The sequence below is a fragment of the Anolis carolinensis genome, chromosome 1, assembly GCF_035594765.1.
Source record: "Anolis carolinensis isolate JA03-04 chromosome 1, rAnoCar3.1.pri, whole genome shotgun sequence".
Taxonomy (NCBI): Eukaryota; Metazoa; Chordata; class Lepidosauria; order Squamata; family Dactyloidae; genus Anolis; species Anolis carolinensis.
In genome coordinates, this window is record NC_085841.1 from 241,905,071 (window position 1) to 241,933,038 (window position 27,968).

The window sequence follows — 27,968 nt, forward strand, 5'->3', positions numbered from 1 at the left end:
TGTCTCCTTTTGTCTTTCTAGGGATGAAGATACTGCCTATCCCTGTTTTGTCCAATAACTACAGCTACCTTGTTATTGACATCGACTCCAACTGTGCTGTCGCTGTGGATCCCTCTGATCCTTTGGCTGTGCAGGTGAGAAAAGCCAAGCGTGACATAGAATCGTAGAATGATAGAGTTGGAAGAGACTACAAGGGCCATCCAGTCCAATCCCATTCTGCCATGGAGAAACACATAATCAAAGAACTTCTGATAGACATCCATCCAACCAACCTCATTTTAAACCTTCCACCATAGTTTTTCCTAATCTTCAGATGGAACATGTTTTCCTGTCATTTGAATCCATTGCTCTTTGTCTTAATCTTTGCAGATGCAGAAAACAAGCATGTTCCATCTTCCCTGTGACATTCTTTCCAATATTTAAAAATGACTACCATGTCATTTCTTAAGCTTTTCTTCTCCAGAGTTTTTCAAACTGTGCTCCTCCAGATGTTTTGGACTTCAGCTCCCACAATTCCTAACAGCTGGTAAATTGATTGGGATTTCTGGGAGCTGAAGTCCAAAACACCTGGAGGAGCTTGAGAAATACTGGGCTAAACATTCCCAGTTCCATAAGCTGTTCCTCATCTCACTACCTATCCCAGTACCCTTCTTAAGCAAGACTAGAATTTTCTTCTTTCTTTTCGGATTTGATTATTGAAATCTGAAATATTTGTTTGAATGGGAAACTGTGTTCTCTCAGTCCCTTAGTATGGATGGCCAATATGTAGCCTAGAGACAGTATAATAATAATAATAATACCAATAATACTTTATTTATATCCTGCCCCATCTCCCAATACGGGACTCAAAAGTGGCTAACAACATAAAAGGCAAATATTCAGTGCCAACAAGTACATACATACAGACATTTTTTGGTGCTGGTCATTGACTGTAACATACATACAGATGTAACTTAATAAAAAGCATTTAAAACCCAACAACATTCAATAAAAAATAATAATAATAAACAATGCAACACAGTGCCACGCTAAATATTTATTTATTTATTTATTTATTTACAGTATTTATATTCTGCCCTTCTCACCCCGAAGGGGACTCAGGGCGGATCACATTATATACATATAGGGCAAACATTCAATGCCCATATACACATAGAACCGAGACAGAGACAGACACAGAGGCAATTTAACCTTCTACTGAGGGAATGTTCGATTCTGGCCACAGGGGGGAGCAGCTGCTTCATCATCCACTGTGACGGCACTTCCTCATTCCAATGTCGTAAATTAGTTAAATTTGCCTCCTCACTTTATAAGTGGTACCTTATTTCCTACTTGATAGATGCAACTATCTTTCGGGTTGCTAGGTCAGCAACGAGCAGGGGCTATTTTTTAATTTTTTACTTGATGGGTGCTCAACCCGCCGCGGGCTGGCCTCAAACTCATGACCTCATGGTCAGAGTGATTTATTGCAGCAGGCTGCTCACCAGCCTGCACCACATAAATGCACTATAGTGCCTATAGTGTTAAAAGCCATATTCCTATAGTGTCTGTAGTGTTAAAAGCCATGTAGCCTCCATGTAAGCCTACAACCAGGGGAACAAAACTGGTTCAAGCCAAAGTGTGCTGTTCTTTCCTGGTAATATCTGGAGGACCAAAGGTTCCCCATTTCTATGTTTTCTGTTCCTGAAATCCTCTGGGAACTGCACACAGATGATCCAAAGTGTCTAGAACTCTGCTTGTGGTTTTCTTTTACTCGTGGTAAACAGTGCAGGCAATGCCTGCATCTTATTTAAAAGTTAAATTGTTACCCTTGAAGCTTTCAAGGGAGACATACTTTTTTGTCAGAAAAAGGGGTTTGGAGAAATCACAAGGCACAAAAACACCCTAGTGCTCCCATGAACAACTCCCCACTGCCCTACTGCTTTGATGTTTCTTGAGCCAAGCTGATTTCTCAACATTAATCCATACCTAGACTGTATTTGTGTGTATGTTACGGAGAGGGGAGGCTGTGTGCTGAGAACTGATAACATACTTCCTTTTATAGATTGACAGTTGGTTTAGTAGATAGAATCCTGCTCACGTTTTTTTGTGCCTGCCATTCCAGCCAAGGACAACACTTGCTTGGCTTGCTTCAACGGTATTACCTGGTACTTTCCAAGATTTCTGCAAAGAAGGTTAAGTGGGAGCGGGAAACATACATCTTGGCCTGCTTACTATGTTCCTTCCCTGCCCTTACATTGATTATAACTCCTCCTCCCCACCCCGGTCTGCCTCTCCTCCTGCAGATGGACAGGAAAGCAATCAGATTAAGTAGGAGCTAGGCACGGGCAAGTTGAATTCAAGGTCACAGCACAGCCTCACAGGATGAGTAGCAGGGTCTCTTCTGCCGGGGGCATTTTTTGTCTTTCCTCTTCAAAGGCTCCTGTCTCCACAGCTGGCTTTTCCTGTTATACTCAAGTGACAGCAGCAACCCTGCATGATTTTGCAACAACAGTATAAGAGCCAGATCTATGATGCCAAAGGTAGCGTGTCTGCATTCAGAATGAGTAGGACAAGGGAGTGCTTTAAAGTCATTTCCTATGCTCCCCCCCCCCCCCATTCCCATATGCTGGGGTTTTTGGGGGGAGGGGTTTAGGGAGTGTCTTGATTTAGACCAGTGCTATGTCTATTGCAGTGAAGTATCAATAGCTGTTAATAAAAATATCAGTACTCATGAGAATATGCTACAAAAGCAAGCCAGGAAACACCCTTGGCAAGTAACAACTTTAACAATATGTACATAGCTTAGAAAAGTTGCTTTATTGGACTACTGGAATCCCCCAAGGAAAAAAAGGATTTCCCCCCAGCTCCTAGGTAACAGTAAAATAGAAGTTGATGCCAGAGCCCCATTGCTCCAATTCCAGTAATTTATTTGCAGATGGATGAATTGGATATGAGATATCCTGGTAATGAATAACTTGGAGGTCAGGAGGCAATGCCCAGTAGGAGGAAGCGCTGCCCATTTGCCACAGTCTTGGGGAGTCAACATTATGCATGGATTGTCTGGAGAAGTAGCCTAGACATCAGGCAACTTAAGAAGAATGATATGACTGACTCAAGGCCAGAAGTTGTTGTTTCCCCTGGTAACAACAGAACCATCCCTAATTCAACTTTTGATCAGTAAGCATGCTTTTCCCCAAATCCAGCTACTCTATATACAGTAGAGCAGGGGTCCCCAAACTAAGGCCCGGGGGCCGGATGCGGCTCATCAAAGCCATTTATCCGCCCCCCACAGCAGAAGGGGGTTGGGCTAAATTACCCAAGGGGTCTCTTCTTCTCTTACAACCATTATTATTATTATTATTAACATTGAGGCTGGGTGGCCATCTGTCAGGGGTGCTTTGCTAGTGCTTTCGGTGCACAAAGGCAGAGGGGTCATTGGGCCATTCGGTGCACAGTGGCCCAAGTGGTCTCTTCTAACCCTCTTTTGTTGTTGTTGTTGTTGTTGTTGTTGTTGTTGTTATTATTATTATTGCTCGGTGGCCAACTATAAGTTCGGCCCTCCAACGGTCCAAAAGATCGTGAACTGGCCCCCTGTTTAAAAAGTTTGGGGACCCCTGCAGTAGAGTCTCGCTTATCCAACCTTCGCTTATCCAACATTTTGGATTATCCAACACAGTCTGCCTCCTGCCAGATCCACAGCTGTTTCTCTAAGCAGCAAGGATTTAACTTTTTATGGATTTAACTTCCGACAATGTTGTTACTGTAAACTCGTTTTATGTAAGTTTATCTTTATTTGTAATCCATTTTTAGTAGTCAAAAGTTTTTGTAGTCAATGTTTTCAATACATTGCAATGTTTTGGTGCTAAATTTGTAAATACAGTGATTACGACATAATGTTACCATGTATTGAACTGTTTTTTCTGTTGATTTGTTGTAAAACATGTTTTGATGCTGAATTTGTAAATCCATAATGTAATTTGTCATTTAATAGGCTTTTCCTTAATCCCTCCTTATTATTCAACATTTTCGCTTATCCAACATTCTGCCGGCCTGTTTATGTTGGATAAGTGAAACTCTACTGTATTCAAAAAACAGTCTGGTAGATTGTTCCTTCTTCGCGTAAACACAGTGAGAGGATTAAAACAGAAGTCAAGACGGAGAGATCTGCTATTGCAGATCCACAAACCTTTGCTCTTTAGATTTGTCTTGCTGTGTCCAGAACACAATAATCTTATTAGATCAAGCCCTCTTGGCCTGGTATTTCAGCAGGAACCAATTGGGTACCTGTGTGAAGTCCATGACTAAGAATGGGTGCAACAGTATGTCCAGATTCAGGCTTTCTAGTCATTGATATTGGGAGGCATGCTGGAGATATTATATACCCATCAGTACTAGTGTGTGTGTGTGTTCATTCTCTCAGTCGTCTCCTACTCTTCGTGACCTCATGGACCAGTCCAGCCAGAGCTCCCTGTCAGCCATCACTGCCCCCAGTTCCTTCAAGGTCAAGCCAGTCACTTCAAGGATACCATCCATCCATCTGCCCTTGGTCGGCCTCTCTTCCTTTTCCCTTCCATTTTCCCCAGCATCAGGATCTTTTCCAAGCTTTCCTGTCTTCTCATGATGAGGCCAAAATACTTCATATTTGCCTCTAATATCCTTCCCTCTAGTGAGCAGCCAGGCATTATTTCCTGGAGGATGGACTGGTTGGATCTTCTTGCGGTCCAAGACACTCTCAGGATTTTCCTCCAGCACCAACATTCAAAAGCATCTATCTTCCTTCGCTCAGCCTTCCTTATGGTCCAGCTCTCACATCCATAGGTTACTATAGGGAATACCATTGCTTTAACTATGCAGACCTTTGTTGCCAGTGTGATGTCTCTGCTACTGATAAGTCTTATTCCTCCCTGAATGTGTCTAATTTTGCTCTTCAACAAAGCTGCCCAAGTTGATGGCCATCATTGTATCTTGTGCTAATCTTGTTCTAGCCAATTTCAGAGCTTAATTACATGCCTTGTGCTATTATCTGTGTTGTTATCTTTTCTATGGATGACCAATAATTCTACTCTTATGTGCAAAAAAGAAAGACTTTTCTCTGTCTGTTTTATCCACATCATTTGTCATTTTTATGACTCCATCCCATTCTTTGGCCTGTCCCATTTCAAAACACAATTGTGGTCCAGTCCTTTATGTCTGAATGAATTTATGTTAGGCTGTTGCAGAAGTAATTGTGCTGGCCATAAACAAAGCGAAATAAAAAAGAAATCCAAACTCCCATCTTGTGAGGGCATTGTTATTGGAACAAACATAAGTTCAAAAGCTTCTCCATCAGGCAAAGATGTTAACATAATTTGCAATGAATGCTTTTCTTAGATTGGTTTTACTGCTGCAATAGAATGAATTTCTTTTTTCTAACTTTGCTTTGGCCAGAGACTGCAAAAATTGCTTTTTTCCCAGAATCAACCCATTGTGGCTTCCTGTCTGGGAGATTCTGGGAGTAGTAGTTCAAAAGTCATGTTCTAAGCTCTAGCTGTGAGACTGGTTTCTGTTTGTTATATATTCTCCTGTCTTTCACATGGTGCAGCTATCAGCTGGCATCTGTGAGTTAACTCCCAACTATAGTAGATCCATTAAATCATTGTTGAATGGTGAGTCAACACATAGTTGTTTGGCTTCAGAGTAGGTACAAATTTGAGACTGCTATGATTGCCTTAGTGTAGTGGTTCTCAATCTGTGGGTCCCCATATGTTTTGGCCTTCAACTCCCAGAAATCCTAACAGCTGGTAAACTGGCTGGGATTTCTGGGAGTTATAGGCCAAAACACCTGGGGACACACAGGTTGAGAACCATTGCCTTAATAGATGATCTCCATCTTAACACAGATGGGGGAGTGTGTCCCTGTTGGTACTTTTAGGTCTTTCACCGGTGTTCGATACTATTGACTGTGGTATCCGTCTGGAACACCTGGGCAATTTGGGAATCGGAAGCACTGTTTTGGAGTGGTTCTAGTTGAATATCCCAGGCAGGTTCCTGATGGTGGTGCTTGAGGATAACTGCTCCTCAAAAAAGGAGTTATGTGGCATTCCCACAAACATTTACATGAAACCGCTGGGAGACATTATCCAGAGGCCTTATCTAAGGATAGTGTATCTCCTCTGAATGAATTCCTGGAGAAGATAATGGGCTGGATGAAGAAAAACAAATTGAAACTGAATCCAGATAAGTCAGAAATGCTTACCGTTATGGGTCTTAACCTGGGAATGGAGGCATTTCAACCAGTTTTGGATTGGGTTACATTCCCTCTGAAAGACTGTGTTCGCAGCATGGGAGTGCTTCTGAATCCAACTCTCTAAATGTCATCCCAGATGGATATGACAATCAGGAGTGCTTATTATAAGCTTTGGCTGATATGCCAGCCACACACCTTCCTAGATTTGGAGGACGTAAAAAATGGTAGTGCATGTGCTGGGAGGCTCAAGGTTGGACTTCTGCAATGTGCTTTACAGTGGGCTACCTTTGTACCAAGCTCAGAAACTTCATTTGATTCAAAATATGGCAGCTGGATTGGTTACAGGAACATCTAGGAATGAACATATTACACCTATACTAATATCACTCTACTAGCTGCCAATTAGTTTCTGGGCAAAGTAGAAAATGTTTGTTATAAGCTTTAAACCCTAGAGGATCGCCTTCTCCCATAATCCACCCTATACACTGAAGTCCTCTGGAGGATGTTTACTTCAAGCAGCAAGGACTAGATTGGCAACTGTTGCCCAGGGGACCTTTTCATCAGCCACCCCATGACTGTGGAATTACCTGCTGGAAGAAATTTGACAGCTAAATAAGCTGTTAATTTAAGAAAATTAACAGGCCTATCCAGTCAATTCTAAACAATTAATTTAAACTATACATTGTATTAGTGATGGTCTTTTCATCTTTGTCCTTTGTATTGAATTTTAAAAGCTATTTATTAAGTTATGTCTGTATGTAGGTACTTGTTGGCCTTGAATTTTTACCATATATTGTTAACTGCTCTGAGTTCTGTATTGGGAGATGGGGGGATATAAATAAAGTTCTATCATCATCATTATTGTTATTGTTATATATGTATTTTAGTGGTGTTGTGTTTTATCTCTGTGTTTTAATTTTGTTGTACCCCACTTCGAGCTGTGAGGAGAGGCAGTAACAAATAATTATAAAAATTCAAATTTATTCATTGGGTCTACTCTAGTCAAGACTATAATAAGATATAGGCTATTATATGTTTCTTTGTGCTTGGGATGAGATTCTGCTGGGTCTAACTCAGGCCCCTTCCATACAGCTGAATAAAATCCAACATTATCTGCTTTGAACTGGAATATATGGCAGTCTGGACTGATAACCCAGTTCAAAGCAGATATTGTGGGATTTTTTGCCTTGATATTCTGGGTTATATGGCTGTGTGGAAGGGCCCTCAGGAATCTTTTTGCTAAGTAGTCAACCAACTCTATTGTGGAAAGCCATTGAGCTGTGGAACTCATAAGTTTCAGGCTAGAATTCTTAAACTACTTTGATCAGGATGCAGAATTGTGGCTGCTCTGACACGTCTTTCTTTCTCTTGGTCTGCAGTCAGTCATTGAAAAAGAGGGAGTAACGCTGGAGGCCATCCTGTGCACTCACAAGCATTGGTAAGGGGGCTTCCTCCTTCCCTTTCTCTATGTGGGGTCCGGACAAGAGAGTTAAAAAGCTCCTCCCTAGTATGCATGCACTGAGCAAGTCAGTTGCAACCCCTTTTGGTGATAATCATTATGAATAAATGTTTGGCAAAGTGAAGAATATAATATGGGGGGGGGGGGGTTACCTGATTGCCAGCCCTTCTGTCCCATTGTGTTGGTAGGCTCCTCACTTCCACCTATGAAGATGTACGAAAATAAGTCTCTGCCTTTTGGTGCCAAAAAGCTGGTAACTGGAAAGGCAGAGTTTCTGTAGCCTCATGACTAATAAGCCTCATCTCACAGGGATCACAGTGGGGGCAATGCAGCACTGAAGCGACGGCACAGCTCCTGCAGAGTCTATGGCAGCAGTTATGATGACATCCCTGAACTGACAGAGTGAGTAATCTTTGGTTTCTGCTTCCCCTGCCCCAATATAGATGAGCATGGGTAACATCCCCTGCTGAACCTGGAATATGAAGCTAAACTCCCCAGCAGAGCTGGAAGATTTACATGGATTTCAAGGTGGTGTTGTCAAAAAATCACATTTTCCAAGCTGTGGTCTGGCAACTGTCTGTTTTTTCTACCTTCTGCTGAAGCATGGCTGGGAAAAAACAGAAACATGCAGCAGTCAAAGAGTCAGAGTGGTATAACTCTGAGATTTAACAACTAGAATTGAAGTGATCCAGATTTAAATCCCTATGGAGACATAGATGATGTCGCATTTGGACTTTTTGTAATGTGTTGTTTTTATCTTAACTGTTATCATTATTTAATATGTGATGTAATTTTACCTCTATTTTTATGTGTTATGGCACTGCATGTGCTCCTGTAAGCTGCCTGAGTCCTTCTGGGAGATAGTGGTAGGGTATAAATAAAGTTGTTGTTTTTATTTATTGGTTTATTTATTTACTACGTTTCTACCCCACCTTTCTTACCTGAGGGGACTCAAGGCGTCTTACAAAATCTAGCAAAACTCTTACAAAATGCCAATAACACATTATAATAAAATAAAACATAGCGCATTTAAAACATTTAGGCATTAACCAATAAAAACAGTATACAAATCTTAAAACATATAAAATTATTATTTTCTCTCAGGCCCCTTCTGCACAGCTGAATAAAATCCAGATTATCTGCTTTGAACTGGATTATATATCAGATAATCCTGTTCAAAGCAGATAATGTGGGTTATCTGCCTTGATGGGGGATTATTTGGCAGAGTAGAAGGGCCCTTAGTCACTCCTATACAGACTGCCCTACCTCATGGGGCTGCTTTGGAACTAAAGAGGGGAGGATGAGAGCCATGAATTTTTTCTTAAGCACATTGAAGGAAAGATAAAGTATAAATACAACTAATTAATAAATAACTGTATAGATAAATTATGTACTGCTGAAGTTTATGAATCCCTGAGACAAGCTGCTGTGTGATTTCTCATAACTTTTGTTTCTCAGAGGATGCATTGACATTGAAAATTAATTGCAGTTTGGCACCACTTTAACTTCCCTGGCTCAATGCTATGGAATCCTGGGATTTGTAATTTGATGAGGCCCTTGCACTGTTTGGCAATAAATCTGAAGACCTTGTAAAATTAGCATTGCACCATGACAGCTATAGTAGAGTCAAATCTTAACTCTAAAAGAAGTGCTACAAAATCCCTTTGTGTTTTGATGGAGACTGACATGACTCTGTCTTTGAATGCTGTGTTGTTTGTCCATGGAATTTTTTTGGCTAGTTAGGGAAGTAGGGGCCCAATATTTCAAATGCCATGCTAAGGCTTCTGAAACTGGTGACTATATGTCTGTCCTTCTTTCTTCTATCTAAAACCCAAATCTGTGTTCTAGCCCCCTTTCAGACAAGGAGACCATCACGATAGGGCGATTGAACTTCAAGGCCCTTTTCACTCCAGGACATACTGTGGGACACATGGTCTACCTACTGGATGGAAAGCCTTTCGAGGGGCCAGCCTCCCTCTTCTCTGGTGACCTCCTCTTCCTCTCCGGCTGTGGTAAGTTCGCAATTGAGGGAGGTGCAGGAGAAGCAGAAAGCCCTACTATTGTATATTTTGCACTTGTTGTGAAACAGTCCTGGAACTCATAAGAACTCATACTTTCCTCCATTCCAGATCTCCTACTGGTGTGCTGATTTAATGCCAATTGTGTTTCAGCATTTAGTATTAAACAGTGTCTTAAAGAGTCCAAGTCCTACAATCAGTTCTTGCTCACAATACTACACGAGATGCTGGACCTACTTTGGGGATAGTTTTTAATATCTTGTATTGCTCAGTTAAACTTTGGCCCAAAGCTCAGAGTGAATTTTCTACCCCACTGACAGCAATGGAGAATAAAATATGCTTTTTCTATTTGAGGGTGGGATAGGAGAAGGGTCTGCAGCTGGGATCTTGTGCTCCTGAGACATTTCCAAGATGGGTGGAAGTGAGAGGTCTTGGATCTCATCATCGGGAGACAATGTATTGAGGGGTTGTTGTGAGTTTTCCAAGCTATATGGCTATGTTCCAGAAGCATTCTCTCCTGATGTTTCATCCACATCTATGGCAGGCATCCTCAGAGGTTGAGGGGTCTGTTGGAAACTAGTCAAATGGGGGCCATATATCTGTGGAATGTCCAGGGTGGGGAAAAGAATGTATTGAAGCTTTTCCATGAGGGGATGTGTGTGTGTGTGCATGTGCATCTTTAAGTCATCTATTTATATATAATTATTTAGAGGTTTTTTGGGCAGTACATTTTCAGAGATGCTTTCCTCTTTCCTTCCTTTGAAATGTAGGCCAAAGAGTATTCACTACTCCAAGTGCTAACCAGAGCTGACCTTGCATAGCCTCCAAGATAGAATAGAATCTTGTACCTTTAGGGTATTTAAGTCCCAGGAATGGAGTAAGCAAAGCATTTCTGGATGGAGGTGATGTATGTTCTTTTTGAAACAATGACAGCAACAGTTTAATCAATTGATTTTAAACCATTTGCAGTCTGCCCTTTGGGTAAAAAGGCTTTCAGAGCAGCTTACTTGAAGGTAATGTTACCAATCTTTGCCCTCAGGCTTACAGTGTCAATAAAACATTGCACATAAAGAGGAAGGGGGAAAAGTTATTTTCAAGTCTCATAATGAGTCAGCAGGATTGACAAAAATGTTTCAAGCAGGGTGCAATAACTTCTGCTAATCCACATGTGTGGGGAAAAAACAAAGAATCTTTTTATGCTCTTGTACAGGGTCCAGGTAATCAGGTGGTAAAATGCTGAGCAAGCAAAGTGTTGGACTTGAAATGTGCTGCTGTGGGGCCTCAGAATACAGTCCATGGGTTCTGGAACTCAACTGCAAAACTACAACTGAAAAAGTGACCATTTGTAGTTGCAGTTAGTAGCTGGCAGGCTTGGCTGTTGTTTTTCTCATTCTATTTTCCTTGTGTTTACCTAATTCCCTGCTCCTCTTATGTAGGGCGGATATTTGAAGGCACCCCAGAAACAATGTTGACATCTCTAGACTTGGCAGCTAACCTTGCTGAAGATACGCTGCTTTGGCCAGGTGGGTGCAATGACAGCCCTTTGACCAGTTTTCTCCTATTTTTGCACTTATGTGTCAGGAGCTAGGACTGACATACTCCATTGGTTATAATGGGGATGTAGAAAAACGTGTGTGTGTATAAGTGAAGTAGCTAGTGAAGAATGCTGTGGGGTTCATATTACAGCAAGAAAATGCAAAATCTAAAAAAAGGGTTATACCTTTATTGGTTCACCAAAATGCAGAAAATGTATTATCATATAAGCTTTTGATATGCATGAGGCATTTTCTGCATTTAGGTGGACCAATGAAGGCATCATCTTTTTGTGGATTTTCGATTATTTTGTGTGAATGAAAAGACTACCTTCAAATATGTTTCGTGTGGTTCATAGATGCTTGATGGAAATGTGCAGCAAAACCTCCCAACCATGGACCTACAGAGTTTGATAACTAGAACTCCTATAATCCCAAGACAGCATAGCAAATGCTCAGAGGATGAGAAGTCATAAAATAGCAACTTTGGAACTAACAGGAAAAAAGGTTTCTTCTTATAAGCCTTCATGGACTACAGTCCATCAAAAGACTGTGAGATTGATAGCTGGGAAAGATAAAATCACATCTCTTAGTGTGTATTGTGCTCAGTCTCCCAAATTCTGCTCCCCAGATTTGAATCTGAGATATGTGCACAAATCCATGGCATAGTGTGTGGATGCAGGCTGGATTTCTTTTTACAAGAGATGAAGGCAGATGTGTAAACCTAACTGGACCTCATAGCATAGGAATAGGGAACATGTGGCTGTTGATGAAAGTAACTCCTATAATCAATTAGCTTTGTAATGGGGTAGCTGTTTTAATGTTGGAGGTATTATATTTTATAATCTTTTAAAATGAGTGTTTTAAACAGGATTGCTTATTATATAAATAGTTCAAGCTTTATCCTGGAAGATCTTTTGGGTCTGTATTACAGCAAGGCAGGATATAAAACTGATTCATCAATTGGCATTACATTCCAATGGCCTTTGGAAGACTGCTTATTCTACAACTCTCTTCCACTGAACAAGAGAGTCATAGTCCCCAGCAGTTCCAGGGCATGTTTGTAGCCTCTTCCAGCAGTCTTGATGTTTGATAGAGATCTTTTTTCTACCTAGAGCAGTGGTTCTCAACCTGTGGGTCCCCAGATGTTTTGGCCTTCAACTCCCAGAAATCCTAACAGCTGGTAAACTGACTGGGATTTCTGGGATTTGTAAGCCAAAACACCTGGGGACCCACAGGGTGAGAACCACTGACCTAGAATTCATACTAGAGAGCTGTTTATTAGGACTAACTGGAGGTACAGTTTGAGATGCAGGTAGTCCATCGTTGACCATCTATATTATTTCTTTAGGACACGAGTATGCTTTAGAGTGCCTCATGTTTGCAAACCTTCTGGAACCGGAGAACCCATTTCTGTTGCAGAAGTTACAATGGGTGAATCAACAGCGAACTGAGAAGAGAAGTACGGTAAGAAGTGTGTGTGAGAGTGCACTGTGTATGCAAGTGTATATTTTAGATCTGCTTTTGCCAACCAATATGGAAAAAAGATGGGAGATGTGGGAAATTTGAATATCTCAGAAAGTTTTTGTTATGGATGACAGATTTAAACAATCTGCATGTGCTTCCTTTCCTTCCCCTTCAGTTCCTGTGTGGCCTCTATTATGTCCTGACTCCTCACCCCCACCCCTTTGTCCAGCAGGCTCTGCCATTCAGCACAGGTGCTATGGCACTCACCCAAGAGGAGCTTCCTGGCTTTTTCTCCCAGCTGGAAGCAGCTGTCTGGGGAAAGTTTCCTGCCTATCTTCCCCAGCCATCTGTTTCTGGTTAGGATTCAGAATGGGCATAGTGCTCTTGCAGAGAACTTGACAGACTGTGCGATGTGGAGGAAGATCCAACCCATTCTTTAGGTCAAGGGGGAATGTAGCAGGTTGTATTTCCCAGCATGGGTCTGCTTGTCAGGGAGGCTGTACACATCTCTGTCTTCCAACACCTTTCTTGAGAAGTCATAATAACTGCATGCTAACCATTGTCCACACTCAAAGGTTGCACATGTCTCATATTTTCTCTCCCTCCCCTCCAGTGTCCTTCTACCATTGGCGAGGAAAAACAATACAATCCCTTCCTGCGGACACATTGCCAAGCCATCCAAGATGCCATGGGCCTGCAGCGCCAAAGTGGAGAGGACTGGGACATCTTCCGGGCCCGGGTGCTGAAGGAAGTGCGGCTGCGGAAAGATGTCTACAAAGCGAACTAGCAATAGAGATGGTGCCAGGCTGGAGTGGGCAAGGTTTTATCTGTGTGTAGAAGACCATCAGGGCCTGTGCAAGGAGGAGTCTGGTCACAAAATGGGCTGTGCCCTACTGAAGAAGGATCTACTTGAATGCCGTTGTAACCCCCGATATGAAGTGAATGGCAAAACTGAGGTTCAAACCTGGTTCTTGAGTCCTCCTCCTTCCTTCTGAGAAAGCTTGGTTACCACTGCTGCTTAACCTGAAGAGTGGGACTTACTAGCAGTCTTTTAGTCAAGGGGTCATTTCATGGAAACTGTAATGAATTTCTTCTTCTTTTCTGATGGCCCTGTTATTTTGGAACTTATCTATTGGGAGCAGTGGGAGCAAGGTGAAGAGAGGATTCAGCAACATAGGCCAGAGCTTAGAAGAGACACTGAGATCTGTAATCTCTGACTTGACAATTTCATAATAAGCTTCATAACTTTATGCACAGAAAGCGTGCATGACTGTTTGGGTATGCCTGTCTATTGCTCACTCAGGTGGTGGTAATGCAGGAAGGTATCTCTTGGATGTTGTTATAAGCACAATTGCAATCCATTGTCCAGCTCTCTGGAGACACTAATGCACATGGGTGAATTTTAAGGCCCTATCTGGTCTTCCAACTCTTGCCAAACAGACAAGAAAGGGCCCTTGCCTTTCCTTTGAGCAGCTAAGACTACATACTACTGAAGATTATCTCCCTTTTGCTCTTCTCTTACCATGCCTGTTACCTTTTCTTTCATTTTTTAAAAAATTGCCTCTATAGTCAAGATCAAAGCATCTCTAACAAGTGGGCCAAGCATGGATTTATGACACATGTTCTTGGAAGACACATGTTTAGGCACGTGTCACTTCCAGCAATTCTGCAGCCGCTTCTGAAAGCACAAATTCTTATATAAGAATTCGAGTCAACAATTGCTGTCCTTCTTACAGATGCAGGAGAACTGAGTAGAAAAATTGTGAATGTGTTACTTTTCCCTGAAGGAGGCCTCCCAGTTGGATACATGGCTTCTTACTACTGGTTTCATATGAAAGTTACTTGTAAGAATGATTGTACATGTTTACTATGGAGTGTTTAATTCAGTCCATATGGTTGCGTGGTTTCCTGTTGCTACTGTCCTGTAGTCTGTCACTATAGTAAAGAGTTGCCATCAGGAGAGGATGACAGAATTAAGTGTGTGTTCTTAGATTCAATAGCCAGGGCAGTCTTCCTGAACTTGGTGCCCTTCTGGGTTCTGGACTGTAACTCTCATCATTTCCAGAAAGCATGTCCAGCACAGGGCATCAGGCTGTGGAAGGCTGATAGCAAATGGCGTTAGACTGTTTGTTGTTCTGCAATGCTTATATTTGTTCCACATGTTGGCAGGGTTTACACTTTTGTGTTTCTCCTATCCTTTAGGCCCTCAGTGTTTGCAAGGACCTGAAATACTTTTTCTTTCTCTAAAGAACAAAAGGATTTCTGTGAAATAATAAAAGGAATGTTGTTTCCTTCTTCAGATGTGTTAAAATGATGAAAAGAACATGTGGTATGAAAATAATGAAACTGAGAAAGTTTGAAATGTCATATACTATTTGCTTTAACCTCAAGTGAGTGAGAACTTTTTGAGAACCTCTCAAAGGTTAAATTTTTTAAAAGGAAACCATTCGTGTTCATACTGTGAAATGAATACTTACACAGATTTAACTCTACCTGAAGAAGGATGAAGTCCAGAGCTCGGAAGGTTACTTTTTGGACAAGAACTTCCAGAATCTCCTAGCCATCCTGTTCACTAGCAATATTAGCTTAAGGATTTGGGGACTTATAGTTGAAAAAGTAACTTTCCAAGCTGTGCTTAAATGTGAATAAATGAAGGCTGAGCCACTAAAGTTCATTACATTTGGACTACAGTCTATAAGGCCAAGCCTCCTGTCTGATGGTTGTGTAGAAAAGGGAATTTCAGTAAGTGGTGTTTGTCAGGCTGTACAGGGGCCCTGTCTCTTTGTTTCACTTAGCAACCTGAAACACACAAGGGAAAGGGACTTGCTTCTGAGGTTTACTTTATAAAGTACTAAAGTTGAAAGTTGGCAGGAAATGGTCAACCTTAGTGATGAGGTTGCAAGGTTCCTGTTCCTTGAATGGAAACTTCAGCAGGTGGTGCTTGCATGCCAAGCAATTCCTGCTGAAATATCTTCTACACATATTTCTCCTGACAATCCTAGCAACTGACTTTAGACAAATTAATCACCATTTAGTGTTCCTATTCTCTTGTCTGAATGTGGAATGAAAATTGGTTCTAAATGTCCCCCTCAAGATTTGTCCAGTTATCCCAAGTTCAAGGACTAAGGATGTGTGCAGCTCCGGACGTCATCGCTGGGCTGCAGACAGGGTTGAACAGTGGTGAGGCATTGATGAGAGTTTCAGTCTAACAAGTTTGGAAGTGGTGTGATGATATAGGTGCGTGTGTGTGTGTGTGTGTGTGTGTGTGTGTGTGTGTATACACATACACACACACACACACATATATATACACACACATATACACACACACACATTCATTCATTCATTCATTCATTCATTCATTCATTCATTCATTCGATCCTTGCCCTAAAGTAAGGTTCCAGGAAAACATTAAGCAGTAGGACAGACCTCTGGCTTTCTCTAGATCAGTGGTTCCCAACCTTTGGTCCTCCAGGTTTTCTGGACTTCAACTCCCAGAAAATCCCAGCCAGTTTACCAGCTGTTAGGAACTTTGGGAGCTGAAGTCCAAAACACCTGGAGGACCAAAGGTTGGGAACCACTGCTCTAGATCAGTGGTTCTCAACCTTTGGTCCTCCAGGTGTTTTTGACTTTGAATTGTGGGAGCTGAAGTCCAAAACACATGGCGGACCAAAGGTTGGGAACCACTGATCTAGATAGAAGAAAGCATCCTTTGAACTTTAGATTTGTTAAATGACATCTACCATCATCCCAGTTGGCGTGAACATAACGATGTGGAGAAATGTAGTCCAATGCATCTGAAAGGCACCAGATGTGTCTATGGCAAAGGGAAGTCTGTAGTAAGGTAGGAGCAGATAGACTTTGACCATGCAGATATTTTAGCCGCCATCAACCCTACTCAGCATGGCCATGGTATCTGCAGTCCAAAACATCTGGAGTTTCCCTTATCTCAGAAGAGGCTGCAGAAGTTTTTTCCTTTGAATGATGGCACATGCAGCTGAGTTCTCTGTGTTTACCTTAAGGAAGCCCTGCTCTGTTCAGTGTTGCCTCATCAGTTCAACATTTATCAGGCCCCCAGCTTTTGAATTAATTTTGGAAGGAGAAATCTTGGCTGCACCAAATTAATTATTTTTCACTAGAATAGAAATACAATTCTTTGGATTTTGTGTTCTTCCCCCAAAGATTTCTTGCTGCATTTAAAGGAGCGGGCTTGTAAACTGGCTCACCCTGCCATTTTTGCCTAACAAGACAGTACAAAATCTCTGTATTTTGATTCCTTCAGTGTAGCTTATCCGTTCTGACAGTGAGGATTGTGGCTATAGTCGCTTTCCTCACCTCAGGCGCAACCAAGGCCTCTGTGGCCTCGGCTACGGCATAGAAATCTGTTTAAGGAATTGTGATGTTTATACAAAATTTCTCAAGATTTTACACAGATTTGTAGTAGCTACAGGAGGGAGTAGAAAGCCTATCTTACACGATGACTCGCCTTTCATAGTTGTAAATTGCTCCTTTTCTAGAGTTTATCTGTTTAAAAAGAACATGGCCTGGCAGACAGAGCTGAGGGCCACCATTGAGCCAAAAGCCTCCTCTCTCCAAGATAAACCATGAATTTGTGGTCTGTCTGATGATTTGGACTATAATTCCCATAGTCCTTTAGCCTTGGTGATGTTAGATTGGTTTCTGTTCAGAAAGTTAGGAGGGCCAAAGGTTCCCACCTCTGGGGCTGATCTACACTGCCATATAATCCAGATCAATCCACACTATCTGCTTTGAACTAGATTATATGTGTCTATACTGCCATATAATCCAGTTCAAAGCAGATAATTTGGATTTTATATGGCAGTGTAGATCCAGCCTGGATTTCAATCTTGAATTGGTCCGTAGTTGCCTTGCATATGTGTGTTGGCTTTCCTCTGTTAAAAAACAAGATGTTAGTATCTATTCCGTCAGTTGGGGACTGAGGCCCCCTTCTACACTGCCACATAAAATTCAATTTATCTGCTTTGAACTGGATTGTATGGCACTGTAGACTCAGATAATCCAGTTCAAAGCAGATAAATGTGGATTATCTGCTTTGATAATCTGGATTGTATGACAGTATAGAAGGGGTCTAGGGGTCATTTAAACTGTAGAAATAATGTAGTTGGACACTACTTTAACTGCTGTTGCTCAATGTTGTGGAATCACAGGATTCGTAGTTTGGTGAGACACAAGAATTATTTGGCAGAAAAGGCCAAAGACCTTGTAAAACTATGGTTCCCAATGGCATCTAGATACATTAATTCTACAGTGTAGATGCACCCTTGGTGACCTTTAGCTATTGTGTGTCAATGGAGCACCAGGCAGGCAGGCTGGATCTACACTGCCCTATATCCCAGGATCTGATCCCAGATTATCTGTTTTGAACTGGATTATATGAGTTGACGCTGCCAGAAAATCTGGGATCAGATCCTGGGATATAGGGCAGTGTAGATCCAGCTGCAGTTAGTTGCACAAAGTTTCGTTATCCGTGTGACTATGTTCACTGTTTACAACATGGACACTTGAGCCATGTAGAGATGTTGTGTTTGGTTGTGTGCTTGAAGTAACACAATGTGAAGCAAGACCCAGCATTTTGACTGTGGCCCAGTGTGTTTGTGGTACACACTTTGGATTTTCTTTACACTGAAAACTACCAATAAATTGATTTGGGTTATTTCTTGAGTTTCAAGTGTTTCTTTGTTGTTGTTTTCTTCGAAGAAGCTGTGTGTTTTGAATAACGTTTAAAATGCTGTTGCAAAGGGCAACACCAAGTATGCCACCAAGTATGTAGGCTGCTAGGAACCCTACTCATTAATCTACCAATGCCTCTTACTACCCCTTTGAAATTGCTTATCCACAACATTGTGTAAAATGCACCACATCCTAGTATCTGTCTCTTTTCTCACTTTAGTTACAATCCCCCCAAAATGGTTTTCTTTTTAGTGCTTTCTCAGTTTCATACAGGGCAGGCTGGAAAGAAGATAACTTGTGTCAGTTTCATAGTGGTGAATGACTATCAGATCTTCCCTCCCTTTCTCTTTCCCCTTTTTATACATGTTCAGCATGAGACGAATGCTGAAGAAATGTATATTAAACAAACCAAAATAATGAGTTCCCCCCTTTTCTAAATATTGCAGTATCATCTTTAGGAAGGGGCATCTGTCTTGCATCACAGGTAAGGTAAAAACAATTTGTTTGAGGAAAAGCACTTGGGATATTTAGAGCAGACAGGTCAGTTCAAAATGTGCAGATATATCAGGTGATTTTCTCATTTCTAGTTTCACAGTGATTTGAAAATGCCACATGCTTGAGTGGCTCTCTGATTGTGGAAAGCTCACACATCAGGAAGAAGCCTTTATTTTTATGACAAGCTACATTTCTATATGTAGATGATTTTCTTTTGAAAGACACAATGAAGCATTTACTGAATCTCAGTCAGCAGATGTCTCCTGCTTTATTTTTAACTTCTGTATTGCCTACCTCGATGTTAAGAACACACTGAAATCCAGTATAGTCTCAGTACCTGATGATGATGATGATGATAGAAATTTATTTCTACCCCGCCACCATTTCCCCGAAGGGATTCAGGGCGGCCAACAAAATACAGCAAAGTGCCACATATTGACAATATATAAATCTAAAATGATAAAACCATAAAAATATAATCATGCACATACATAATTATAATATAAACCATTAAAATGCATAAAATGCGGTCATAGCTGTGAATAACAACAGATTGTTTCCAGTTGACACATACCCAGTGCCGAAGCAACACCAACAGTAAGTCCTCAACTTTGTAAGATCAAAGGCTTGTTTTAAAAGCCATGTTTTTAAACTGGAATTGAAGGTTTGAAGCGAGGGGGCTACCTTGATCTCTCTAGGGAGGGCATTTCAGAGCGGGGGTGGGGGGGCACCACTGAGAAGGCTCTCTCCCTCATCCCCACCAGCCGTATTTGGGACGGTGGTGGGATCGAGAGAAGAGCTTCCCCAGCAGATCTTAGAACCCATGCTGGTTCATCGAAGGAAATACGGTTTCAAAGATAGGTTGAACCTGAAGTGTGTAGGGCTTTATAGGTAACTAGCTGTGCCCGGCCACGCGTTGCTGTGGCTTAGTCTGGTGGTGTTGGTCAGTCTACATTAGGTTGTATTGATGCTGTGACCTCCACCCTTCTTTATACTCACATTAGTAGTAGTATTTGAAGTCTGTTACCTTCTTCAATTTTTGTGTTGATTGATAATTGCTTGAGATCCCTGTTGTCTTTGGTTTGTTGTTAATTGTAATGTCTGATTCTGCTGAGTGCGGTTTATATTTTTATTGTGGTACAATAGTCTTTTTTTTTGTTTTGCCTGTGTAGGTGTTTATTATTATTGTTGTTGTAGTGATTATGAAGGTTGGATGTTAGATGCTACTGTATTGTTTTTTGGAGGCCCAGTTTAGCACTGACTGGCCTCTCAGCCTCAGTGCCTGGCTGTTTCTTGCCTGTGATGGTGTTGATTCTTATTGTTGTTGTTGTTGTCATTGTTATTATTGTAATTGTTTTTTTGGAGGCCAAGTGTGAATGTAGGGATTGGGGAGGTGGATGAGTTGTGTTGTCAAATGTTGTATTTGTTATAGTCACAATGTGTTGTTGTGAGTTTTGTGGGTCTGGATTGTGGTTTTGTGGTGTGGTTGTGTTGTTACAACTGAGAGGCAAGGCTTTTGTGTTGTGTTGCGAAGTTTTGTATTTCTGGGTCGTTTAGTTGTGTGCCAAGTTTTGTATTTCTGGGGCGTTTAGTTGTGTTGTTATAGTCACGATGCATTGTTGTGAGTTTTGTGGGTCCGGATTGTGGTTTTGTGGTGTGGTTGTGTTGTTACAATCGGGAGGGAATGCTTTTGTGTTGTGTTGCCAAGTTTCGTATTTCTGGGGCGTTTAGTTGTGTTGTTATAGTCATGATGCGTTGTTGTGAGTTTTGTGGGTCCGGTGTGGTTTTGTGGTGTGGTTGTGTTGTTACAACCGGGAGGCAAGGCTTTTGCATTGTTTTGCCAAGTTTTGTATTTCTGGGGCGTTTAGTTGTGTTGTTATAGTCATGATGCGTTGTTGTGAGTTTTGTGGGTCCGGATTGTGGTTTTGTGTTGTGGTTGTGTTCTGACAACTTGGAGGCAAGGCTTTTGCATTGTGTTGTCAAATTTTGTATTTCTGGGGCGTTTTGTTGTGTTATAGTCACGATGCGTTGTTGTGAGTTTTGTGGTTCCGGATTGTGGTTTTGTGGTGTGGTTGTGTTGTTACAACCGGGAGGCAAGGTTTTTGCGTTGTGTTGTCAAGTTTTATATTTCTGGGGCGTTTAGTTGTGTTGTTATAGTCACGATGCATTGTTGTGAGTTTTATGGGTCCGGATTGTGGTTTTGTGGTGTGGTTGTGTTGTTACAACCTGGAGGGAAGGCTTTTGCGTTGTGTTGCCAAGTTTCGTATTTCTGGGGCGTTAGTTGTGTTGTTATAGTCACGATGCGTTGTTGTGAGTTTTGTGGGTCCTGTGTGGTTTTGTGGTGTGGTTGTGTTGTTACAACTGGGAGGCAAGGCTTTTGCATTGTGTTGCCAAGTTTTGTATTTCTGGGGAGTTTAGTTGTGTTGTTATCGCATGATGCGTTGTTGTGAGTGTTGTGGGTCTGGATTGTGGTTTTGTGGTGTGGTTGTGCTGTTGTAACCTGGAGGCAAGCCTTTTGCATTGTGTTGCCAAATTTCGTATTTCTGGGATGTTTAGTTTTGTTGTTATAGTCACTGCGCCCGCAACTTTATCCTTTTATATATATAGATAACCTGCACTTCGAATTGGGCCTGGAAACTTATTGAAAGCCAGTGGAGCTGTTTTAACAGGGGCGTAGTATGCTCCCTGAAGTTAGTTCCAGTTAGCAATCTGGCTGCCGATCTTTGCATTAATTGCAGCTTCCGAGATGTTTTCAAAGGCAGCCCCATATAGAGTGCATTACAGTAGTCCAATCTGGATGTAACTAAGGTGTGGACCACTGTGACCAAGTCAGGCTTTTTAAGGCCGCCTGCTGAAACAGATAAAACTGCTATCTACTAGAACCTCTCTAAATTAAGAATTTTTAACCTTGGCTCTCCCAGTTGTGTTGGAATTTAATTCTTGCAGCCTTTGACCATTTGCAGTACTTGGTGGGCTTTCTCAAAAAATCTGGAGGAGACAAAAGTGTACTAGAGTCACTAAAGTTTTCATTTTGCTCACTTTCTCTTGTATATTTTTCTCTTTTAATAGGATCCTGACAGTTGGGAGATTATGAGCCCTTTCCCATGGGAATTTCTCAAAACACACACACTATGAACTGGAAGACATAGTAACCCTCACTACTGCAATTTCACTGTATACGATTGTGAGCAAAGCAGATCTGATAGAATTGGGTTCATGAAAATTGATTCGCTCAAGTGCCTCACTTTTTTCTGTTAGCAAGATAATGCATTTGAGTCACATTTAACTTCCTATCAAGGGATGTTTATCCATTTCATGGAACAGCTACTATTTATATCTTAGTGAGAAAAATGAAACTCTTTGCCGACATAGAAATGCAGGAATATATTTTCTCTGGAGTCATAGAATTGTCAACAGCAAAGATGCTTCATTAGAATAAGAGTTGCTGGGTCACTATAAACGTCCACTATAGAAAAAAAATGATGGCTGTAAGACAATATTCTTGACCAGAGCATCTGATGGAAAGATGACATTCAGCTACATGGTTTCTACATCGGAAATGCAAAGACCCTTGAAAGATGATTGCATCTTCATCAGCTGCATAGATGGGTAATTCTATGAGACTTAGGCCCCTTCCACACAGCTGAATAAAATCCCACATTATATACTTTGAAATGGGATATATGGCAGTGTGGACTCAGATAACCCAGTTCAAAGCAGATATTTGGGATTTTCTGCCTTGATATTCTGGGTTATATGGCTGTGTGGAAGGACCCACAGTGTTCACATACATTGTAGAATTAATGCAGTTTCAACAACTTTAACTGCCATGGCTCCATAGTATGGAATAATGGGAGTTGTAGTTTTACAAGGTCTTTAGTCTTGGGTTGCTGTGCATTTTTCAGGCCGTATGTCGAAGTTTTTCACCAGCATTCTCTCCTGACGTTTCTCCTGCATCTGTGGCTGGCATCTTCAGAGGCTCTGTTGGAGAGAATGCTGCCAGAACATGGCCATACAGCCCCCAAAACTCACAGCAACCCAGTGATTCCAGCCATGAAAGCTTTCGACAACTACGGTAGAAGGCTTCTCAAGAGCTAAGGGCTGGAATTGAACTTGAAACTGTTACCAAAAATCTTCCTTAAGTGCAACATATAGATGAGGAACATCTGCCACCTGGTGGAGATTAACTGTGTATAATGTTAGGAATATGGAATGAGTTGCAGCTGGATGTTAACTACTGCACAATCTCCAGATCTCTTTGAAACTTTGAAAGTTGATTCTGGGGTTCACTTTTCCCCCTTTCACCTACATACGAAGGGAATTTAATTTTTTTCTCTGGGGCCTCAGAGTAGACCTAAAATTTATCTACATATCTTCATTATGGTGTATGCTACTTATTGTTCCATACGCTCCAAATGTCTTGATTTGGCAGGGACAATGTTGATGAATTGTATAACAATGCTTTTCCAGCTGCTATTAAAATGTTCGTGTCTCTTTCTTCTCTTATCTCAGGACCCATCTACACTGACATATAATCCAGTTTTTGCTCCCAGATTATCTACTTTGAACTGGATTATATGGCAGTGTAGACTCATATAATCCAGTTCAAAGCAGATAATTTGGGATCAGATACTGGATTATAAAATGTAAAGGTTTCCCCTGATGTTAAGTCCAGTCGTGTCCGACTTTGGGGGTTGGTGCTCATCGCCATTTCTAAGCCGTAGAGCCGGCATTGTCCGTAGACACCTCCAAGGTCATGTGGCCGGCATGACTGCATGGACCGCCATTACCTTCCCGCCTGAGTGGTACCTATTGATCTACTCACATTTACATGTTTTTGAACTGCTAGGTTGGCAGAAGGTGGAGCTTAACAGCGGGCGCTCACTCCGCTCCCTGGATTTGAACCTGGGAAAAAGAGGGAGGAAACCCGCCTAATTTGCTAGGGATCTGGGGAAGGGAACTAGAAAGTGAGAAAGAAGTATGCAGAAAAAAAATAAAGAGTTAGAAAACTTCCAGTGTTCTCCACTGTGGATGACACCCAACTCTACTACTCTTTCCCCCCAAAATCCAAGGAAGCCCCTCGGATACTGGACCAGTGTCTGGCCGCTGTGTTGGTCTGGATGTGGGCGAACATGCTGAAACTTAATCCTGACAAAACAGAGGTCCTCCAGGTCAGTCGTACATCTGATTGGGGCATAGGGTGGCAACCTGTGCTTGACGGGGTTGCACTCCCCCTGAAGGCACAGGTCCGCAGTTTGGGGGTCCTCCTGGACTCAGCGCTGACACTTGATGCTCAGGTGTGGGCGGTGGCTGGGAGGGCCTTCGCACAATTAAAACTTGTGTGTGATATTTTTGTGCTAAATTCGTAAATACAGTAATTACTACATAGCATTACTGCGTATTGAACTACTTTTTCTGTCCAATTTGTTGTATAACATGATGTTTTGGTGTTTAATTTGTAAAATCATAACCTAATTTGATGTTTAATAGGCTTTTCCTTAATCCCTCCTTATTATCCAACATATTCGCTTATCCAACATTCTGCCGGCCCATTTATGTTGGATAAGTGAGACTCTACTGTACATTTATCGTATGTGACATCATTTGTTTTATGATTTGTTTTATTGTTGATTGACTTGTTTTATTGTTGTGTTTTTATATTGTCTGTTGCCTGGACTTGGCCCCATGTAAGCCGCCCTGAGTCCCTTCGGGGAGATGGGGCGGGATATACAAATAAAATTATTATTATTATTATTGTTATTTTCTTATGTCTTCTTAATTATTGCTGACCCTCTTGTTTTCTTTTTTGGGAACAAATTTCTCTTATTTTCTTCAATTTAATTATATTATCAATTTTATGTTTTCTTTCATCATATAGTCTCTTATTAGACTCTAATCCATTAATTTATCCATAGACTTTATATCTATTATTTTAGACATCAGTTGTTCTTTTGAAGGAATTTCTTTTGTTCTCCAATAGCAGACATAGTTTATTCTGACTGCTGTCATCAAATAGTTCAGTAGTCTCTCTTTGTTTTTATCCAATTCTATGTCTATAATTCCCAGTAAGTAATATCCTGGTTTTAACTGTAGTTTTATTTCTAGCATCTTCTGTATTTCTCTTTGAATTTCTTTCCAGTAATTTTGGGCTTTCTTACACATCCACCACATATGGAAAAAGGTGCCTTTGTGTTCTTCACATTTCCAGCATTTATCTTGAATGCTTGGGTAACCCTTTGCCAGCTTCTGCGGAGTGATATACCATTGGTACATCATTTTGTACCAATTTTCTTTTAAATTATATGAGTAGGTAAATTTTAAATTTTGATTCCAGATTTCCCCCTAGTCTTCTATTTTTACTGCATGTCCAATATTAGAAGCCTTTTACAAATTCTGTTTCAATCAACCATTCTAAGAGTTTTTTGTATATTCTTGTATATTCTTAGCTTCTTGTCTGTTTTCATTATCCTGTCCCAAAAAGTATCTTTTTCTGAGAATTCTATTTTCTTATCTTTATTGAAATATTATGTTATTTGTCTATGGTGGAGACAAGGTATATTCTTGTCAATCTGTTTTAATTCTTCTTGCAATTTTAACTCGACATTTCCATTCTATTTCTTCAGTATTTCACTATAGACCAGCCATTTGTCTTGACCCATTTGCCTTCTTTGTCCTGCTTCTGAGGGTGGGATCCATAGCAGAGTTTTTGTGTAAAATCTATTTTTATAATTTTCCCAAATCTGTATAAGAGCTGATGTAATAAAATGACCCTAACATATATATTTGATTTACAAAATAAATACAAAAATACAAAAAAATGAAACTGGGGGTATTTGACTTAAGAAGGGATTGGCAAGCGTATCTATGGTATGAGAAAAAGAAATTAGAAAAGAACTTTGGAAATAATTTTATTAGGTCCACAGATTTTATTATATACTAATTATTTCCTGCCACTGCTCTGCTGCTGCCTAACACCATTTTAATAGTAACTGCAAGCCTTGTGAGACTGAAAGACTGTGAATGCACAATGTGGCTTCTAAATGAAATGAAATGCACAGTAGGGATTGTAAATGAAAAATGACCTAAGACAGCAGCAGAAGCAGCAGGTGGGTGGGGAGGGTGGCAGGGAAAGGCATGGAGAGGTTGGTTGGGCACTCAGTCAGCAACCCATCCGGCAGACTTGGTTCCCTCCCTCCTCTCTCTGCCTGCCTGTGTGTTCAAGGGGAGGAATGCAGCAAATAATCAGAAAACAGTAAACAAAATAGGCACTGGATTTCTTCCTTCCTTCCTTCCTGCATCCTCCTGATTGCTTGCTGCTTTTCTTGTGTCCCAGAGCATAAGAAAGTCAACATGGGTTTCTTAGAAACAAGTCCAGTTCTGGGAATCACAATTCAAGAAGGATATTGACAAGCTGGAATGTGTCCAAAGGAGGACCACCAAAGTGGCACACGGTCTGGAAGCCTGCAGAGCAGCTTAGGAAAAAGAGAAAGTTAAGAGGGGCATGATAGCCAGTTTAAATATTAGAAAAACTGCCATATTGAGGATGGAACAAGTGTATTTCTGCTCTTCCTAAGACTAAGATATGGAGCAATCGATTCAAACTACAGCAGTGGTTCTCAACCTGTGGGTCCCCAGATGTTTTTGGCCTTCAACTCCCTGAAATCCTAACAGCTGGTAAACTGGCTGGGATTTCTGGGAGTTGTAGGCTAAAACACCAGGGGACCCACAGGTGGAGAACCACTGAACTACAGAAAAAGGAATTCCACCTAAACATTACAAAGAACTTCCTGCTGGTAAGAGCTGTTCAGCAGTGGAATATGCTGCCTCTTCAGAATGTGCCGGACTCTCCTTCTCTGGAGGTTTTTAAGCAGAGGCTGGGTGGACATCTATCACGAATGCTTGGATGGTGTATTCCTGAATAATAATAATATAATAAAACTTTATTTATACCCAGCCACCATCTCCCCGTGGGGACTTGGGGCGGCTTATATGGGGCAAAGGCCCAAAAAACATTGACGAAATAAACAATATAAATACAATTCACAGTATAAAAGATAAAAACAGTAATGAAGGAACCATGGGCCAGAAATTAGTAGACTTTTGCATATATAGCTTTGCCTCTGCTTATATCATATTAGCTTCATATATAGACAACAAGCTCTTTGTATGAGCCAAAGTAACAAAGAACCTGTGCCCCTCCGTTTCTCTTGAGCTGGTACCTTTCTCCAGAAAGTTCCAAGGCCAAATGCTAGCTTGAGATCAACAAGTGAGATCACAAACACCACTTGTGCCAAAGAGGTGTGGAGGTGAAGAAGACCCTCAGTAATTGGTCAAATTTAGATAAGCCGAGATATATACCCTTTGTTTACGACATCATGCTTTGTGGCAGCCATTTGCAAGTACAAACCTTTTGGGGTGTACAGCTGTCCCGCCTTCTCATAGCTATGTGAAAATAAACTTTGCTTTTGTATTCTCAGGGGACTTGATTTTCTGTCTCATTGCCTCCTGTGCCAGAACTCCTTTTCTGAAATAAATTGTCTTGCAGTAATACAATGTAAGACAAGAATAAAACAGTTGATAGTATCAGTCAACCACCAGGCGCAGTACTATCATCTACTTAGATGAAGTTAAGTGCATAGACAGTAAGGACCTAATAAAATACAGGATAGAATAATACCATCCTGGGCTGATTATTTAATGACTGTCTAACCAAAAGCCAACCGAAACATCCAGGCCTTTAACTGATTCCTGAAGGAAGGTAGCGAGGGTGCTAACCTAATTTCCTTGGCGAGGGAGTTCCAGAGTCGGGGGGCCATGGCCGAGAAGGCCCTCTCTCTCGTCCCCACCAGTCGTAACTGTGAGGAAGATGGAAGCGAGAGGAGGGCCTCCCTAGAAGATCTTAGAGATTGCATAGGTTCATAGGGGACTTCGTGACGACGTGGTCACGAAGACAGGCAGGTCCCAAACTGTTTAGAGCTTTATAGGTAATAACCTGAATGATAGGAGGTTAGACTGGATGGCCCTGGGGTTTCCCAATCAATTTGGCAGGGAGAGGAAAAAAAAGGGTGCCTGGTTCC

At 41.3% G+C, this 27,968-nt stretch overlaps 1 protein-coding gene across 1 annotated transcript in view; it reads left to right on the forward strand.

Annotated features, from left to right (window-relative positions):
- The window catches only part of LOC100553421 (probable hydrolase PNKD), a 43,343-nt gene extending 24,964 nt beyond the window's left edge, over positions 1-18,379 (forward strand). The window contains exons 3-9 of the mRNA XM_003214945.4: positions 22-134; positions 7,588-7,646; positions 7,977-8,069; positions 9,516-9,679; positions 11,122-11,208; positions 12,569-12,684; positions 13,298-18,379. Of these exons, the coding sequence (XP_003214993.2) occupies positions 22-134; positions 7,588-7,646; positions 7,977-8,069; positions 9,516-9,679; positions 11,122-11,208; positions 12,569-12,684; positions 13,298-13,471 (806 nt within the window). The 3' untranslated portion in view covers positions 13,472-18,379. The remainder of the gene's footprint in view (positions 1-21; positions 135-7,587; positions 7,647-7,976; positions 8,070-9,515; positions 9,680-11,121; positions 11,209-12,568; positions 12,685-13,297) is intronic.
- Positions 18,380-27,968: the final 9,589 nt, after the last annotated feature.